Consider the following 17,632-nt stretch of genomic DNA (forward strand, 5'->3'; position numbering starts at 1 on the left):
CAACCATAATTATTGTAAAACATGGGATCAATTATTATTCAAACATTATTTATTCGAAAGTGAAATCGCATTTTGCATTATCTGAGTCTCCTTTTTACAACCGTTTTATCAAATTTTGTAAACTTAGCAAAAAGAAAACGAGACTCCGCTAGCTGCTGGGGCGCTGCCCAAGGAAATATTACTTTCAGGTTAACTGATTACATTTTGACATGATACATTCAATTTGATTACTGTTGGCTTCCTCTTACTTCATTTACACAGAAGATTAATTAAAAAGCTATTCAATTTGATGAAAATGTAGAAAATATCAATATAGGAACACTAAAAGTCACAAATAAATTACAATCAAGAAACCGGCTCTGAAAGAATGCATGGTCTACATGGTTGTACCTGGCTTGTACCTCCTTGGTATGGATCTTTCAAATCTGTCAAATGATGTATCGGCTTCAGACAGCAATAAAGTTCCCTGTTTAGATAAAAAGTTTTTACATTCGGTTGCGAAAAGCACCGAACAATACTTTTTAATGTTCAAATAAACTGCTTTCTACACTGCTACGATGTGAAAGGAGAAGAGTTCAGTGCCAGGAACTAAAGTTACTATGATAAATTTGTGAGAAGTTTTCCATGCACCGTCAGATCACGGTTGAACAAGTTCCTAGCATTTTTTTTTTTTGCTATAGTGTTGCCTTTCCGGTGCCCACTTCTTTAATTCATTAATGAGACAAGCTTAAATTTCGGTAACTTATAGTGATTTGGCATTGAAGAAATTCAAATGAACAAACATTATTAGGGCATTTTTGTGTGAGTGTTAAACAGTGCTGATTTCTTCGACCTTTTGGAATTTGGCCAGGAAGGAACTTCAAGTCAATCTTTGCACTACCTGCAACGATGGGCGATGTAGGTTGTTCACACTTCGCCACGTACATTAAGGAATTCGGATACGATTCGTTCACGGTCGTGCACGCGTACTTTAGTGCTTGCATCGGAAAGGAAGCCCGACGCCGCAAGGCGCTGTCCTGTCTGTGCCACAAATGTGGCGGCTCCGGACCTCAGCTCTTCTCCTGCCTACACTGCATCTACTTCGGCTGCAAGGGAGCGCACATCAACGAGCATTACAAGCTCACCAAGCATTTCATGGCCCTCGAGCTGTGCTACGGGATGCTCTACTGCTACCAATGTCGGGACTTCATCTACAACAGCGAATGTCAGGCGATTGCCGAACGCCATCTGCGCCGCGAGGCTCGCAGCCTTAACAAGAGCCTGTCCTGGCGCCCGTGGAGCCCTTCGAAGCTGGAGATTGAGTTGCTGTTGAAAAATCCGAAACGACGCCACGTGACGGCCTACTCCAGCATCGGACTGCGTGGGCTGCTCAACCTCGGTTCAACCTGTTTCATGAACTGCATTGTGCAGGCCCTCATCCATACACCATTGCTGCGTGACTACTTCCTCGCCGAGCTGCACGAGTGCACCTCGAAAACGGCCGCCAAATGTCTCGTCTGTGAAGTGTCCCGCCTCTTCCAGGAGTTCTACTCCGGGGCGAGGGGTCCACTGTCCCTGCATCGGTTGCTTCACCTCATCTGGAACCATGCGCGACACCTGGCCGGTTACGAGCAACAGGATGCGCACGAGTTCTTCATTGCGACCCTCGACGTACTGCATCGTCATTGCAAAATATCGATGACGGAATTAGCAGCCAACGTTGCGGCCGCCGCCGCTGCCGAAAAATCCCAACAGCAACCCCAGAACCAGCATTCGAACACAAACTTCCACCTTCCACAAGGCTCCCTTCAACAGCAACTCCTACAACAGTCCACCTCAAACGCCCAGCCGCTCTCAGCGACAACCACGGGAACGCAACCTATGGCGCCCAATGCCGGTGCCACCTCCAACGCCACCCCGGCGGACCCCAATCCGGCCCAGTGTAACTGCATTATCGATCAAATCTTCACCGGCGGTCTGCAGAGTGACGTCGTTTGTCAGGCATGCAACGGTGTCTCGACCACGATCGACCCGTTCTGGGACATTTCGCTCGATCTGGGCGAATCGTCCAACAGCCAAGGCTACGGTGGACCCCCGAAGTCCCTCATCGATTGTCTGGAACGGTTTACCCGGGCCGAGCATTTGGGTTCGAGTGCAAAAATCAAATGCAACACCTGCAAAAGCTATCAGGAATCCACCAAGCAACTGTCGATGCGAACGCTCCCGATCGTGGCCAGTTTTCATCTCAAGCGGTTTGAGCACTCTAGTCTGGTACGTTTGATGAAAATGATTAAACGAGAATTCTGAATGTTTATTACATAAAAGATTATCTATTTTAAATTATATTATGCATCTTTCCCAAGCTTTTCTTAACCGATTTTTTCACTATTCGCTTTCCGCCTTTTCTCAATTTTAGATCGATAAAAAAATTTCCACCTTCATCTCATTCCCTTCGGAGCTGGACATGACGCCGTTTATGTCACAAAAAAAGTCTGACCAACAGCAGCAGCCTCTGTCGGGCGGTGCGGACCGAAAAGCATCAACCCACAGCGCCGACAACGTTGGAGCGAACGGATCGTCTACTCCGGCCGCAACCGGAATGGCTGGCTCGTCATCCGGCCAGGGTGACGAGGACCGGGGAACTAATGGCGGCGGGAACGGATCACAGCACAGCCGTGATACGGCCGACTTCCGGTATTCGCTGTACGCAGTTATTAACCACGTCGGGACGCTAGACGCTGGCCACTATACGGCATACGTGCGCCATCAGAAGGACATTTGGGTGAAGTGTGACGATCATATCATTACCACTGCCACGCTGAAGCAGGTCCTCGATAGTGAAGGGTATGTGACAGTAGAGCGCTAAAAGAAGGGAAATTATCTTACCATTTTCTGTTCTTGTTTTAGGTACCTTTTATTTTATCACAAAAAGATACTGGAGTACGAATAATGTGACACACCCTCGGAGGAGTGGATGAAGCCAATAGAAAACAACGGGAGGGGTTTTCGGGGGCTCCTTGAACGAGTAGCAAACATTAAGACTGGCAATTCCCGACTCCTTAAAGACGGCATTCTTTCTCGCTGTTTCGATGCATTTCTCTTACCCAACCGTTTCCTGAGGAAGCTCATCATGTATTTCTTTTGTATTTGGAAACCTACATCGGAAACCGATCGACGAAACGAACATGCTTAATATGTGTTCCGGAAGTTCATTTTATCCCCCCACCCTCTTTTCTCGCATACGGACACTACTATTTTTATTGACGTATTATTTTTAGCTCACATAAACCGTACTATAGGCACATTTTAGGCTTGGACAAAATATGTTCAATTTAGATTAGGTAGAAGAACAAACAACAAAGATACGCTTTCAGTCATTGTGTTAATAATATCCATATTTATTAAAGTGATCCTTCTCTTTCCTATTTCTCCTACCGCTCCCAACACAAACTCTTCCAGTCCAGTTCCAACGATCGGGATGCGTTCAATGCATGGCGGCACAAACGGGAAAAAAACATTTAGCGAATAAAACAAGGGAAAGAACGAAAAGACCAACCCAACGAAAGCATGGGGGTGTGATGAATCGAATCAAATGTTTTCCTTTTTCCTTTCACCGTCAGTTTCTGTTCGTAACCTTCGATCATCACTTCCTTACACGATCAGATCGGTAGCCGAATATCCTTTACCTTGTTCGCCCGGTGTCGGTATTTGTTTTTTTCAGGTGTTACTGTGATCCACACAAAGCTTGCCTACTGATTTCCTATGGAAGAATTCTACCGCCTACTCTTCCCAAAACAGGAACATGAATGGAAGATGTGCAAGAGGTGAACGATGTTCGTTTGTGCATGGTACGAATAGTGAATAACAAAAACAAACAAACTCAAATAAACAAATACTTCACGCATGTGGAATCAACTTCCTTTAGTATTCCGTTTTTTCTTTTCTAATGAGTTTTTAACTAAGACCGGAAAAGAAACAACAGTCATTACCTAACAAAGTGCGGGGTCGATCGTACACGTTCGATGTATTTTCCTCACTCTCGTTTCTCTGGGGAGCATGATATCGTTAAAAAGTTTTGAAATGTATTCCAGTTTATAACAAGGGCCGAATGAAAAGTGTGGATGTATTATGATCGATCAAAGCAGCCGATGAGGACTGTTGGGTGCTTTGTTGATATTGTAGCGTATGAGACATTAGCACCCTTTTATCTTACTGGCCAAATGATAATGAGTCAATCCAATCAAATCAAATCATTCTCTCTCTCTCTCTCTTTACACTACAAAAACGAATATTTGAACCGCACACAACCTCAGCGGCGGGCTCCTGCTTTGTTGACTGCTTGAACTTTAACAACCTTATTCAATTATGCGGGGTTTTAAACTGCTCGAACCATGTCCTAGATTTAGTCTTGACGAATGCTGACAATGCACCATTGTGCTCTAAAATTTCTATGTGCGAATCTACTATAACAAGCGCGGACCCACATCACCCGCCACTTAGTTTTAGTCTTATTGTACCGCAAACTCGTAATTTAGCTAGACAGGGCCCTCCTCCCATCAATTATTGTAACTTTAGTAGGACTGACTATGGCAGATTGTGTGATGTGCTCGCTCGGTTGGACTGGACCTTCTTGGCCGATAGTTCCTCAGTTGACCTTATCGCTGAGCGTTTTGTCGACCAGATCGTGTCAGCCGTCCATTCCTGTACCCCCACCTATTCCCCTCCTCTTAAACCGCTGTGGGCTGATAGACGACTTAAAGTACTTGAAAGGGATAAGAACCGCTATCTTCGCTCCCTTCGTCGTCGACCATCTGAATATAGCAGACGTTTATACAAATATGCTGCTTCAGCTTATCGTATATACAACAGGGCTAGGTATCGGCTCTACCAAGCGAGGCTACAAATCCGCTTCCATGCCAACCCTCACTCCTTTTGGCGCTTCGTGAATTCCCGTAGAAGGTCACATGTTCTGCCGAGTATGCTGACTTTGGGTGAGAACTCAGCCTCCACCGCGTATGAGAAGGCTTCCCTGTTTGCTGCCCATTTTGCATCCGTCTTTGTTGCGCCCGTTGGCGGTTTTTCGACTGGTCTAGCTCTCACACCTGAGAATGCTATCTCTGTTTCTTGTCCGGTAATCACGGAACACGAAGTCCTGAAGTCATTGTCCAAACTGCGCCAATCTTACTCTCCTGGCCCAGACGGCATTCCAGCTGCTGTGTTAATCAAATGCCGCCATATTCTGGCTCCTCTACTTTCCAAAATTTTTACTCTCTCAATTTCACAAGGCAGCTTTCCTGCAATCTGGAAAGTTAGCTGGATTATACCAAGATTTAAAAAAGGGTCGCGCACAGTAGTGACTAATTATAGAGGCATTTCGTTGCAAAGCGCCTGTGCAAAAACTTTCGAATCTACAATCTTCCCATCACTACTGCATGATTGCAAAGCTTATATTAGCCACGAGTAACATGGTTTCATGCCAGGCCGCTCTACTGTCACGAACCTAATATCGTTCGTATCAGCTGTATTGGATAAACTTGATCGTGGTGGTCAAGTGGATACCATATTCACTGACTTTAAAGCTGCGTTTGATCGTGTCTGCCATCCGCTGCTACTGGCCAAGCTAGCAAAACTGGGATTTACGCCCAGCCTATGCACCTGGTTTACGTCATACTTGTCCCAACGTACCGGTGTTGTCAAGATCGACGATGCTTGTTCAGCAGCTTTTGGATGTCCTTCAGGTGTTCCTCAGGGTAGTGTTCTGAGCCCTCTTCTCTTCTCTCTCTTTATCAATGATGTCTGTCAAATTCTTCCCTCTAATGGTCATCTTCTCTTTGCTGATGACTTAAAAATCTTTCTACCTATATCTAACCTTTCTGACTGTCTTTCTCTGCAATCTTTCCTGGATAATTTTGCGACTTGGTGCACGTCTAATCTTCTCTCTCTATGCACTGATAAATGTTCTATTATCTCTTTCTCTCGCTCTAAACTACCGCACATGGGACAATACACTCTAAACGGACACGCTATCCAAAGGGTGTCTGAAATTCGTGATCTGGGCGTCATATTGGACTCTAGACTCTTCTTGCATAAACAACACGAGCAGGTGATTAGCTCGGCATTAAGAACATTGGGGTTTGTCCGCCGCCTCGCTCAAGAACTGACGGATCCTCAATGTTTGAAAAAATTGTATTGTGGCCTAGTTCGCCCAATACTAGAGTATGCGAGCGTAGTATGGAGTCCGAAGGAGGTTACCTGGATCGCTAGGATTGAAAGGGTGCAAAAACTTTTTACCCGTATTGCAGCTCGCCGCATTATACCGAACCATGACATTCCTCTCCCGCCCTACGAGGTCAGGTGTCAAATTCTGGGCCTTCCTTCGTTGGAGACCAGGCGGGCACATACTCAGGCTTTACTGATTGCTGGTCTTCTATTGGGTACAACCGATGCGCCCTCCTTACTCCAACAAATTCCTCTCTATGTCCCTTCCCGATCCTTAAGAACTCGTCCCCCATTGGCTATTCCCAATCGCCGTACTCGCTATGGTAGTGACGATCCCCTGCTTGAATGTCTGCGACAGTTCAATGCTTGTTCTGTCCACTTCGATTTCCAGCACTCCATTTCTACCTTCCGCTCTCTCCTTGCAGCACATGCACTTCCTTCCTAGAAGTTTTCCTTCCATTTATTTCCTTACCTCATTCACGCTCTGGCTGACGCGAGATATCGAACCTAGTACCATTCTGGCCGTCTTCAATCTGCCTACGTCAATGTAGTTAAGTATTATTATATCTGTGTTAATATTAAGCAGTATTTGCATAGCCCGAGAGGCAAGCAATAAGATAAACAAATAAACATAAACATAAACATAAACGATGCCAAACGGATTTGGAGAAAAATGCCCTAAACGTCGATAAGATTCCGAAGGTGTTTAAAATGGAAGTGGACTGTGGTTAAAATCAAATTCTTAAAAATTCGTGCACAAATCAGAGAAATGCGTGTAGTGTGCTACGATCGAGTGCGCGTTTAGAGTGTAGACCGGATCTGTTGAGATTGTTCATTCCGTCAAAGTGCATGGAAGTTTGAATTCGTTCTTCGACAGTCTAGAGAAGGGCTGATTGGCAACAGAACAAAACCGAAACCTGACTTTCACCAGAATCGCGTCACGAGGCGCTGGCGCTTGCTGTGGTTGCTGCAACCACAGCCACCGGGGTTGGGCTTGGTGTCGATGATGCTTCCGTCGTGACAGTCGCTGGTGTAGTTGTTGAAGTTGTCGTAGTAGGCGCGTTGCTCGCTGGAGCAGTGCTTGTTACCGTATCGTTGCTAGACTTGTCACTAGTTGTGCTGGTTGCGGATGGAGCTGTAGTTTCGCTGCCCACTTTGGCCGCACTTGGGTTTCCTGTACCTGATGTGACCGCCGGTGACTTGGGAGCCGAGGGCAAGGAAGTGCCGGGTGATACAGATGATGCTATTTGCGTGGATGTACTAACACCAGCAACCTTCGATAGGTTTACCCTCGCCGTAACGGCCGCCTCTATCAGCTCATCCAGCAGGTAGCTGTCGGTTTGCGTGGATTTATCATCCACCATGATTTTCTGCCCACCGGAACCGTACTTGTGCGAAATTTCCAACAACTCCCGAAGTCCCTTATTCTCCGTCACAAGCTTACTCAACACCTCCTGCTCGTGGTTGAGCTTTTCCTCGTCCAGCTGCGAGACGCGCTGCATGACGGCGGCCATCTCCTGTATCTTGGCCGTCTGCTGACGGATCAGCTCGTCCCGCCGCTCGATGTCGGCCGACTGATGGTGGCGCGTGAACGCTTCCACGAAGTTCACCTTCGTGTTGAGTATCTTGGCCTGTGTGTGTTCCCGGTACTTGGACATAATGTGCTCCAGTGCGTGCTGATGATCCTCGAGGGCTGCCTTGAGCAACCGGTTTTCCTGCTGTATCTCCCGGATCTGCGGGTTTTCCTGGTGGATGATCGTAATCAGCTGGTTGTTCGAGCGATCGCGTGCCAGTTTGTTCAGTATATCGATATCGTCCTGGAACTGTCGCATCGATTCGATCTGCTTGTTAACCGACTCGGACTCGAGCAGCAGCGCATCTCCAAGTGCTTCACGATCCTTTAGTCGATTGGCGATCCGTTTTGCGTCAAGTATAATTTGCTCGAATGTTACTGACATCTTGGCTTACTTTCTTCCTTCTTTCGTAACAACTCTCACTTTGGGATTATATGCTTCGACGATCCGTCCGCCGCCTAATGTACCAACCTATGACGTAAACAAAAAAACAAGACACATCACATTAGTACGTACGCATAAAAGGCCTACTAATATGAGGGTGATTAGCTTCCGCATTCCTGTCGTCCACGGAAGAAAACTTACCAAACACTACAAATCGTTAAATGGAACGTGATCCAAGCAGGTCACGAATGTATCCACAAATCAAGCACAATGCAATCACTCTTTTTGGTCCCCTTCTGTATCACGATGTTAAACAATCACATTAGTGGGTGATACTACCGCTACACCACGTTTGAAAGGGGGTGGAAGGGGTTTTATCGCTACGTCGAAAGGGTTTGTGTGTTCTTTGCCCGCAGTGGAATCGAATTTTGTGGTGGAAAGTAATCCCCAAGTTTTAGCAGTAAACCTTTGGCGAAAATCACACGAATTAGTTCAGCGTAGAACCAATTCAACTAGAGATAGGTTGAGCAACCATGGGTGCACGTTTGAAATGCGTACACGAAGTGCAACACTATTTTTCCAATCACTTTTTCTGTTCTGCTACGCCAGTTCTCTTTTTTCACTGCGATCTCGTTATTGTGACAACTGAAGTGCTGTAACCAAGGTGGAGCATATAATAAGGTAGGTGGTTTTGTGATTTGATTGACATTTCCTGATGAACGATGAGAAATTTCGACACAATGGGCTCAGGAAAATCGTCTTAAATTAGCGGTAACTTAATTTTTGGGATGTTTAAATTGAAAAAAAGTCATTGTTATCACTAGATAAGTGTCGGTGCTTCACTTTAGTGAGATTATTGTTTGTTGATCAAATTTGTTATCTATTTAAATGTCAGGCAGTTTATTATAGCTCTACCTTATGTAGCTTGAGGGAATATTCCAGTGTCAACAATCTGCAACAGTCCATGTGGTTTTGTTGACGGTGACTTTCGTCAAAATGTCTCTTTTTAAAGTTGGTCGAAAACAGAATGAAAAAGTTAACCTCAAGGTAGTAAAATGGTTCAACAATGCAGTGACCGAATGGCTCATTTATATTACACTCTCTTCCGTCGTTCAATCAGCGAACTAAAGGTGCTCCAAAGGCGAACATTAAACCAAGTAAAGAGGCCAAGGTAGAGGACGACAACATTGATAGCGATGAAGAGCTGCTCAAGGAGCAACACAAATTTCGCGATGTGGAAGATGATATGGCCACGCTCGAAACAACGCAGGACAAGCGTATCCGTTTGGCCAAACAGTATTTGCGTCACGTACAGGAGCAACAGCAAGACCGAGAGGAGTATGAGGACGAAACCGAACTTACGAGGGGCATGGCCCGTTCGCTGAAGGAAAGCTACCTCAGTAGCACTGGCAAAACGTACCGACCACTTGCTGCCAAGCTGACTAACTTCGATCTTGACAATGCCACCACTCTCCACTGGAAAATGCAACGGCTTTCCCCAACATGCTGCACGCTTTCGGAAAACAATGCAGCACTTTACGTTGGCTGCAAGAGCGGATGGATTGTACGGTGGGACCTGAAGAGCGCCAAACGTACAGCTAGTTTCCACGTCAAGAATTGCAATGTGAAATCGCTGAGCGTGTCCCATGATATGAAGTACCTCGCGGTTGCAGACGGTACGGAGGAAATCAAAATTCTCGATGGCACTAGCCTGGTACAGTTGAATACTTTGAACGGTCATTCGAAAGCCGTCAACGGTGTGGTATTTCGAAAGGGTACCTATCAACTGTACTCGTGCAGCGCTGACCGCACGGTGAAGGTGTGGAGTTTGGATGAGATGGTCTACATTGAAACCTTGTACGGACACCAAAGCGAGGTGTCGGGAATCGATGCCCTGTCGATCGAGCGAATCGTAACATCAGGAGGCATGGACCAATCCCTGCGCGTTTGGAAAGTGGCGGAAGAAACGCAACTCGTATACAACGCATTAACCGAGGACTTTTCGGCTGTGAAGTTTGTAAACACAGAACTGTTCATTTCTGGTTCAATCGAGGGGTCACTGTGTTTGTGGAGCTGCGCCAAGAAGAAGCCACTACACCGCATTGTACTGGCTCATGGCGAGGAAGACGTCGGGCATCCGAACTGGATCAGCAGTGTCGGCGTACTAGCAAACTCGGACGTAATTGCATCAGGATCGTGCGATGGTTTTGTACGCGTGTGGAAGCTTGCTAACAAACGGCGTTCCATCGAACCATTGTTAACGATCCCGGTTGTCGGTTTTATCAATGCGATCGAATTTACCAGCGATGGACGGTTTCTGATCGTAGCCGTCGGACAAGAACACCGGCTCGGCCGCTGGTGGACGTTACGAAACGCAAAGAACCGGACACTGGTGATTCCATTGTCCATTGATGTTTAAATGAAACTCATAAACTGGTCCTTTCAATTCGTTTCTATTAAAGTAGGGTGGAGAATGATGAATTCAATAAATTACGCCGTAATTCAACTCATGGTTTATTTGATACGTGGTGTAACAGAGTTTAAACATCTTAAATAATTTCTTTAAATTTTTAAAAATTTCTGCCATCCAGTTCACAACAAAAATGAAGTTTTTCACGAAAATGTAAAATGTGTGAAGGTAGGTTGGATTAAACAGGGTTCCAATCTTTTCTGAAGAATAATCAACGACGAGATCAAAAGAGCACCCATTGATATAGAAAGCTATTCTATTCTTCAATCTACAATTTGTAGGAAATTTAAAGATTTTTTAAATTCATTATTGTAATTGTTTACATATCACAGTATCGTTAATAGTTTAACCTGTAGCGTACACTTTCTTATAAACTGTGGTATGCTGTCAAAATAACGCTTGAAGTGTAGAAGCTTTGGAAAGGGGGCACTACGGAAGTGAGGGTGTACAGTGGGAACAGGGCTGCGAAGAAATAAGGAAAAACCGAACTCGTCTTCTGCGAGTTGCCGTCGGTCGCGCAAGAAAAGGAACGTACTCCATCATTCCCTACACGCGAAGGGAGAGTTAACCAAAGTGAAGAAAGTGACCTAGGCCTTAAGAAAGTGTACAATCCTAGGTGCATGGCAACGCAAGACCTGCTACGTCGAGTGTTGCAAATCGCATAGCAAATCCCTTTTTTCGCGTCTTGCCTATTTTCAGCGTGTTGTACACAAGGAAACCCCGTGTCGTGTTGTCTCTCAGTGGCGTTTGCGATTTGCCAGTCTACATTAGCCTTCTTACAGTAAGGCATCCTCGTCGTAACGGGACGTGTGATACCCTAGACCTCTGCTCATATCGCAGGATAGTAAAAAATAGCCTTTCAACTTGCCATTTAATTTTTTTTTCGTCAACGCAAACACAAACACACCAAAACAAAATTCGTCACCCGTCTGCGGAAGCGTAGGTACGACCCACGAACGACTTGTTTCGCGAGCCCGAATGAAAACAAAGAGCAATTTTATTTAATTACACATATTGTTGCTCCTTTTTTGGCACGCTGACGTTTAGGACCCGATACGCCATAAGGATATCGTTGACAATGGCAAAGGATAACAACAACATTAACACCGATGACCTCACGGATGGTGGGCCTTCCTCGTCTACTTCAGGAACGGTGGCTTCTTCGACAACCGGAACGAAAGCTGCCACAGCCGCGACAGTAACTAGTGAGCCGGGAGACAATGTTTCGGCGCCCGTGGAACAGTCAACACCGGCACCGGCAGATCCGCCAACCCGGCGGGAGGAGAATCCGTTCTCTTTCAAACATTTCCTCAAGTGGGACGGCCCCGCCGCCGGTGGAACGCATTACAACCACACGATAAATGGCGTCAGCTCGACCGGTATCGGTTTGGGTGCGTCCGGAGGTACTAGCACTAGCAGCAGTAGCAGCATCAACCATAGTCGTAGCACATCGAACATTAATGGTCACGGATGCTCGAGCACCCTTGAGGTTGCGAACAGTAATGAGACGAACGGCAGTTCGATGGATACAAGGACGAATGCCGGAATTGCATCAGGGAATCCGGTGAACCCAGCCACCACCATTACGACCAGCACCGGGTCCCCTTCGAAGTCAGCCACGACGAGTTCACTGAATGTGGTCAGTTCGACGACCGGGGCACGTCCAAAAATTCCCCAGTTCCAGTCGGTCAATACGCTTAGCAGCGAGTCGAAGATGAAACGCTCCCCTCGCTTCCCTTCGTTCGATTCCCAGTCAAGCCTGTCCGACTTTGCCGACGAGCGCTTCGGATCGATTTATCAGAGCCGTAGTAACAGTTCCTTCAGCTCGGATTACCCGCCCGGAGTTGGCGGTAGTGGCGCTTGTTTGGGTAGTGGCCTCCGGGGGACGCACTCGTCCAACGGAGGCGAGGATGCGGAACTACTCCGAGGGTACGTACCGCGATCGTACTCTAATTACGATCTCGATAGCCCTGGCTCGGCCACCGGAACCGAGCGAAGGCACGACCAGGAAAACGATGGTGGCAACGGAGGGCGGTTGGTTGGGGCGACAGAATTTTCGGCAGCCCTTCCCGATTTCGTTCAGGATCATCTCGTAATGGAGCAGTGGTATAACACGCTTCCGAAGGGCGGAAGCGGGGGTGGTGGTGCCGGTATTCCCAGCGGTGGTGGTGGAAGTGGTTCATCCGGCTCGGTGGATTTCGACGATATGTTTGAGCTGGCCGGAGTAGGTAGTTCCGGTGTCATTCTCAACGATATGCCGTTCGATTTGACGGCAAGCAGTACCGGAAGTGGTAATGTGCGCGGCCGTGGCTCAGATATGGGTCATCGAAACTCACCGACCATTCCGCTCGATCTCCCCCCAATGGGAGGTGGTGGTGGTGTTGGGCCAGAAATCGGGCTGGACCTTCCCCATCGGAGAGTAACACCGACACCATCCTCAGCAGAACTTCCTCCGGATCTAACCGAAGGTAATGCCGGCGCTGGCCTCGGCGACGGTGGTTTGGGTGGGGCCAGATCACGGCCCTACTATTACTCCGTCTCACCGCCTCCACCGGAGGCTTCTTCGGGTCCGTCGGCGGGGACGGCGGATAAAATTCACCGTCTACCGGACTTCCTCTCCGATGGCCCAATCCATTCGTCTGGACGTCTGGCGGACGTGACACAAGACACACCACACGGGTCGGATACAGCGGCTGCATCGGCTGCAGCCTCCAACCATCGCCACCGGCTACAACAACGCCAAAGGGAAGCGCAATACCAGAACCGACTCGGGGCGGAACTGGCGGAAAATGAACGGCTGCGTCGCGAGCTCGATCAAAGCCGGCAGACGGTTAGCGTGCAAGCACGGCGTATCCGGGAACTGGAGCGGGATCTCGAGTCGATGGTTTCGTCGAGAGTGAGCGCAGCAGCAGCGGCGGCGGCTGCGGCAGTATGCGGACCGTCTTCGGGCAACGGCGGCTCGACGCAATCAAATGCAAACAGTTTCATGCAGGCCAAAACAAGAGCAGCCTCTGCCGAAGCTGAGGTGAAGAAGCTACGACAAAAGATTCACAGTATGAGCGTAAGTATTAGCCTACTTTTTTATAGAATTGGATGAAAAAATAATGGTAGGTGTGGAAATCATTGTACGCATTGTTGTAAAAAAAAGTCAGTCCAGAATTTCAGAGCTTTTAATACTCGCCTTCTTTTATTACAGGTTGAATTCGATACCCTTCGGAGGGAAAATGAAACGCTGAAAGAAGAAGTCTGTGGAGGCGCCATCGGGGGCAGTAGCACTGGTGCGGGCGCCAATGCTGGTGTGTCTCGAGGAGAAGATGGGACGAACGTCAACCAACGACCACGAAGGGAACGTTCCTCGGCCTTCCTGCGGGCCCATACCATTGCTCTACGACAGGCGGCTTCTTCGGCGGAAAATAATCTCAGGTAGGAAGCGGAGTTGTAACCAAGAGTTCCTGTACTAAATGTTTGTTTCCTCTTTTTAGACAACTTTTAAGCGGTGTGGAAAATCTCCGCACGATGGCAAACCAGATCGAAACGTTCGGAGCCACGCAGACGGAAGAACTTGGCGCCGCCGGTGCGGCTATCCCGTTGGAAGACTATCTTCACGGGGTGGACATTAACAGCGAAGATGACGATGACGATGATGACGATGATGATGCGCTCGGGCCGGCACTATAAACGGCCGTCGTCTGAATGGGCCCGGAGACATATTTGCTCTCTTGTGCAAGACTTAAGGAAATCATAGCGACTGACGAGGGGAAACACCTATAGAAGCAACTGGAGTCGGCAGCATGATGTGCGTGTGGAAATCTATATATTTATGTAGACGGGTCACGAATCGTTTTCGCACATTTACACGTTTTGCTCGCCAAGTCAATGGACTTACTTTAATCCCTACAGGGACAGATAGAGAGATGGACCGGAACAAACGGAAAGTGGAAGTAGATGCACACATAGTCGGAACCAAATCGTATTAAACATGATTGCGGCACTCGCAACAAATCATTGGTGTACATATTTACACATAAACGATAATAGATTATCTACATCCTTCTGATTACTATGCTGTACGCTTACTGATGATCGAAATGAGGATAACCGATGGACATGGGACGGAGCCACCTCAGCAGTCATTATACATGCCGTGACTGAGTTTAGAGAACGCTTGCCTACACGCTACAGCAGTAGAGAAAAAAGATGGTTTATTTTTTGTTGGTATTTGCACGGACAAGCTGAAAGACGAATAGTCTTGGTTTAATAGATAGCTCAACGAATGGTGTATATTTTTTTTTTTTAGACCAGAGGCGTTTTTGTTAGTGTCCCATACACGCCACGCACGGAACAAACGAACCTTAATATCTATCCGATCACTATAAACTATCGTACCAGTAGGGACGAAGTGAAAGTGCACGCATCATAATCAGCACAAACTTCTCAAGCTTCGTGGCTTCAAAACTCGTCTAGAACAGTGGAGCACTTTCAGTTTTCAGGGAGTGTTTCGATTTTCTCCATACACCGTCGTGCGATGTGATTTGAACTACATTAATCTTAAGTTTTCCCGTTACTCTATACGGCGCCGAAATCAAACTCTCGATGGGACAAGGAACGGTGCGGATAAAATCAAAAGCATATAACGTGAGCAAAGAGCCGCTTTGGACGCCTGCGTCTGCGGCGGCAAATTTGAGTGATGAATAATTATTAGCTGAACAGAACGTGACGAATAAAGGCTATAATAAGTTAAACTTGCAGATGTTTTGGGTTAACCACTTGTGGGATATGGTGCCATTACTATTTAAGACTTCCTGGACATTTATGCCTAGCGAGTTGACTGATACTTTCAGTTCTACAGGTATTTTATTCACGCTTAGCATCTGTAACGGATTTGTAAATTTTGAAATAACCAATAAACAACGAATACAAACATTGCTGTCAAACTGACTGACACAGTATGACCTGTTATTATAAGACCTTGAGCATTTCTTGTCTGTTTATTTTTTGACGCAAATGACAGCACCGGCGGATTGCGAACGATAAACATATTCTTCTCACTCGCTCTCTCCGCCGGAAAGTTGCAAACGAAGTAAACAGTACACGCGCAAACGCCCACGATTCAGTGAAAAGTGTACATCCTTTCTGTCAGGCAATCTCTTTTCTTCTGTTATTGTTCTGTGCTGCAGCATGTCTCCCGAATCCTGATAGTTCCCTGTACACAACGTCCTTTTATAGTCGGTTTTGCATAAGTGCGTAAAGCTTGATTTTTCGCGAAGGTGACACACACTGTGCGTGTATTTACGGTGATCGGTGCGGGGTTGAATAAAAGTGCTGCAAATTGATTGACCCCGCGTCGAGAACGAAACATTCCACGTTCCCCCGGTGGTTACGGTGAACGTGCGCCGTCTGCGTTTCGCATCAAGTTCCACGGTTCGCCCGAGGGAATTCCTGGTTCTGTCTGGTGTGTATAATTTTTGGGAAAAAAAATCCTTAAACAACTTTCCACGTCACAGGCATTTCGTTCGTATCAGTTTTCGTCAATCATCATACGCCTCTCCCCCCCTAGGACACACGTTCTTCAACAGTGCATGCCCTCGTAGGGTATGCTCCAATTAAATCGATTATCTTTCACTATCACTATTGAGCATACGTGTGTCGTTTGCGGTGATGGCCAAACATACGCTATCGCCTTTGGAGCCGTATGGCGGTTTGAGGTCCGGCTTTTGTGCAACAGAGTGCCGCAATCGAACGCGCGTTCGCTCTCTTCATTAGCGGACTCTAAAAATGATGTGTCCCGAAAGGTGACATGGCGAAAAAACGCGGAATCATGCTCAAGCAGCAATAACATTGGACCAATGGACCAAGCAGCAATAACAGTCTGGAGGGTTTTTTTTTCAAACCTTCTTTTCGGGAAGACGATGAAATGATATGATTTGTGCCGTTTTATGATACTGAAAAACAGGAATAATAAACGTCAAAATGACGTCACGGGACTATCCCCGCTACCTTCCATCGTCCGCAAGAGTCGTCTCTCTGAGGCACAATCTTTCATTTCGATGATACCTTGCGCGGCGATCCTCACGTGAATCTTAAGATCGCCGCTTACTAGGAAACGCGAGAGCACGAGAGAAGGAATGATGAGCCGCAAAAAGAAAATCGAGGATCTTGGAAGAGAGCAACCGCCTTCCGGGAGAGCTGCCTTCTCCACGTAGAAGACAAATTTCTGGACCACAAGCACAAGGTTGGAGCCCCAGTTAGTGGCCTCGGTTGCCGCAGTTACGTGCTGGAATTCAGCGGGATCGGGATAGTTCGGTTGGTTTCCCCGGCTGGTAGAACCCGTTCGAGCGTATCGTGCTTGGTGGCCGCCTTTTGATCGTTGTGCGCAGCATAAACCGTATCCGTCTTGTTTCGCGGCTGTTTTCTTTCCCGAGCTCTCATCCACGCGTATAGTTATTTTCAAGCAAACAATGTGCAGGAACAAGTGCGTGTAGCGTGATCGTAACACAGTCATTCTTGGCGATCGGGCTCCGGTTATAGTCCGTCTCCATTTGCGGTTGGTTTTCTGCTTCACATCCTTCGTCGGGAGGACGGTCGATCAGCAGCATCATCATCATGCCCGACCGTCCAGTGTCCACGGCCATCGGTAGCTCTTTGGGCCGGCTGCTGGGGCTGGTGAGACGCCCGAACGGCGACGGCGGTTATTACGATGGCTACGAGTCGCTGCCCCAAACCGACGCCAATGTCTCCGATGGAGGCTGTTACTCCGGCTACGCTGGTGGCGGTGACGCCGATGGAGGCTGTTACTCTGGCTACTCTGGTAGCGGTGACGCCGATGGAGGCTGTTACTCTGGATACTCTGGTGGCGTCAGTAACGCTACCGGCTTCGCACGGTCCACCAGCAATGATGGATATATTCGCCGGATCTTCAGTCCGTTTCTGACCGGCAGTGGATCGCCGAAGTTGGAGAACGAAATGCTGGTGAGAAGATGGAAACTGAAAACGGAAAAGGGTGGCA

At 47.4% G+C, this 17,632-nt stretch overlaps 4 protein-coding genes across 5 annotated transcripts; 3 read left to right on the forward strand and 1 right to left on the reverse strand.

The window, feature by feature from the left end:
- The first annotated feature begins 888 nt into the window (after positions 1-888).
- LOC131287314 (ubiquitin carboxyl-terminal hydrolase nonstop) lies at positions 889-2,988 on the forward strand. 2 transcript variants are annotated; one of them, XM_058316353.1, is made up of 5 exons: positions 889-1,689; positions 1,828-2,250; positions 2,396-2,469; positions 2,653-2,823; positions 2,887-2,988. In XM_058316353.1, the coding sequence occupies exons 1-5, from the start codon at positions 889-891 to the stop codon at positions 2,927-2,929; spliced, it is 1,512 nt and encodes a 503-aa protein (XP_058172336.1). In that variant the 3' UTR covers positions 2,930-2,988. The 2 variants fall into 2 exon arrangements, with proteins under 2 accessions (XP_058172336.1, XP_058172335.1); XM_058316352.1 differs by having other exon boundaries at positions 889-2,250; positions 2,396-2,823.
- Positions 2,989-6,853: 3,865 nt separating this feature from the next.
- LOC131287599 (FGFR1 oncogene partner 2 homolog) lies at positions 6,854-8,215 on the reverse strand. Its single transcript, XM_058316662.1, has one exon. The coding sequence runs from the start codon at positions 8,154-8,156 to the stop codon at positions 7,137-7,139; it is 1,020 nt and encodes a 339-aa protein (XP_058172645.1). The 5' UTR covers positions 8,157-8,215; the 3' UTR covers positions 6,854-7,136.
- An 892-nt stretch (positions 8,216-9,107) lies between these two features.
- Positions 9,108-10,617, forward strand: LOC131286941 (U3 small nucleolar RNA-interacting protein 2). Its single transcript, XM_058315953.1, has 2 exons — positions 9,108-9,203; positions 9,277-10,617. Exons 1-2 carry the CDS (start codon positions 9,153-9,155, stop codon positions 10,573-10,575), a joined length of 1,350 nt encoding a protein of 449 aa, XP_058171936.1. The 5' UTR covers positions 9,108-9,152; the 3' UTR covers positions 10,576-10,617.
- A 470-nt stretch (positions 10,618-11,087) lies between these two features.
- On the forward strand, positions 11,088-15,363 carry LOC131289715 (mucin-19). Its single transcript, XM_058319017.1, has 4 exons — positions 11,088-11,569; positions 11,674-13,687; positions 13,823-14,049; positions 14,109-15,363. Exons 2-4 carry the CDS (start codon positions 11,705-11,707, stop codon positions 14,302-14,304), a joined length of 2,406 nt encoding a protein of 801 aa, XP_058175000.1. The 5' UTR covers positions 11,088-11,569; positions 11,674-11,704; the 3' UTR covers positions 14,305-15,363.
- The last annotated feature ends 2,269 nt before the right edge of the window (positions 15,364-17,632 follow it).

The sequence above is a fragment of the Anopheles ziemanni genome, chromosome 3 (genome assembly GCF_943734765.1).
Source record: "Anopheles ziemanni chromosome 3, idAnoZiCoDA_A2_x.2, whole genome shotgun sequence".
Taxonomy (NCBI): Eukaryota; Metazoa; Arthropoda; class Insecta; order Diptera; family Culicidae; genus Anopheles; species Anopheles ziemanni.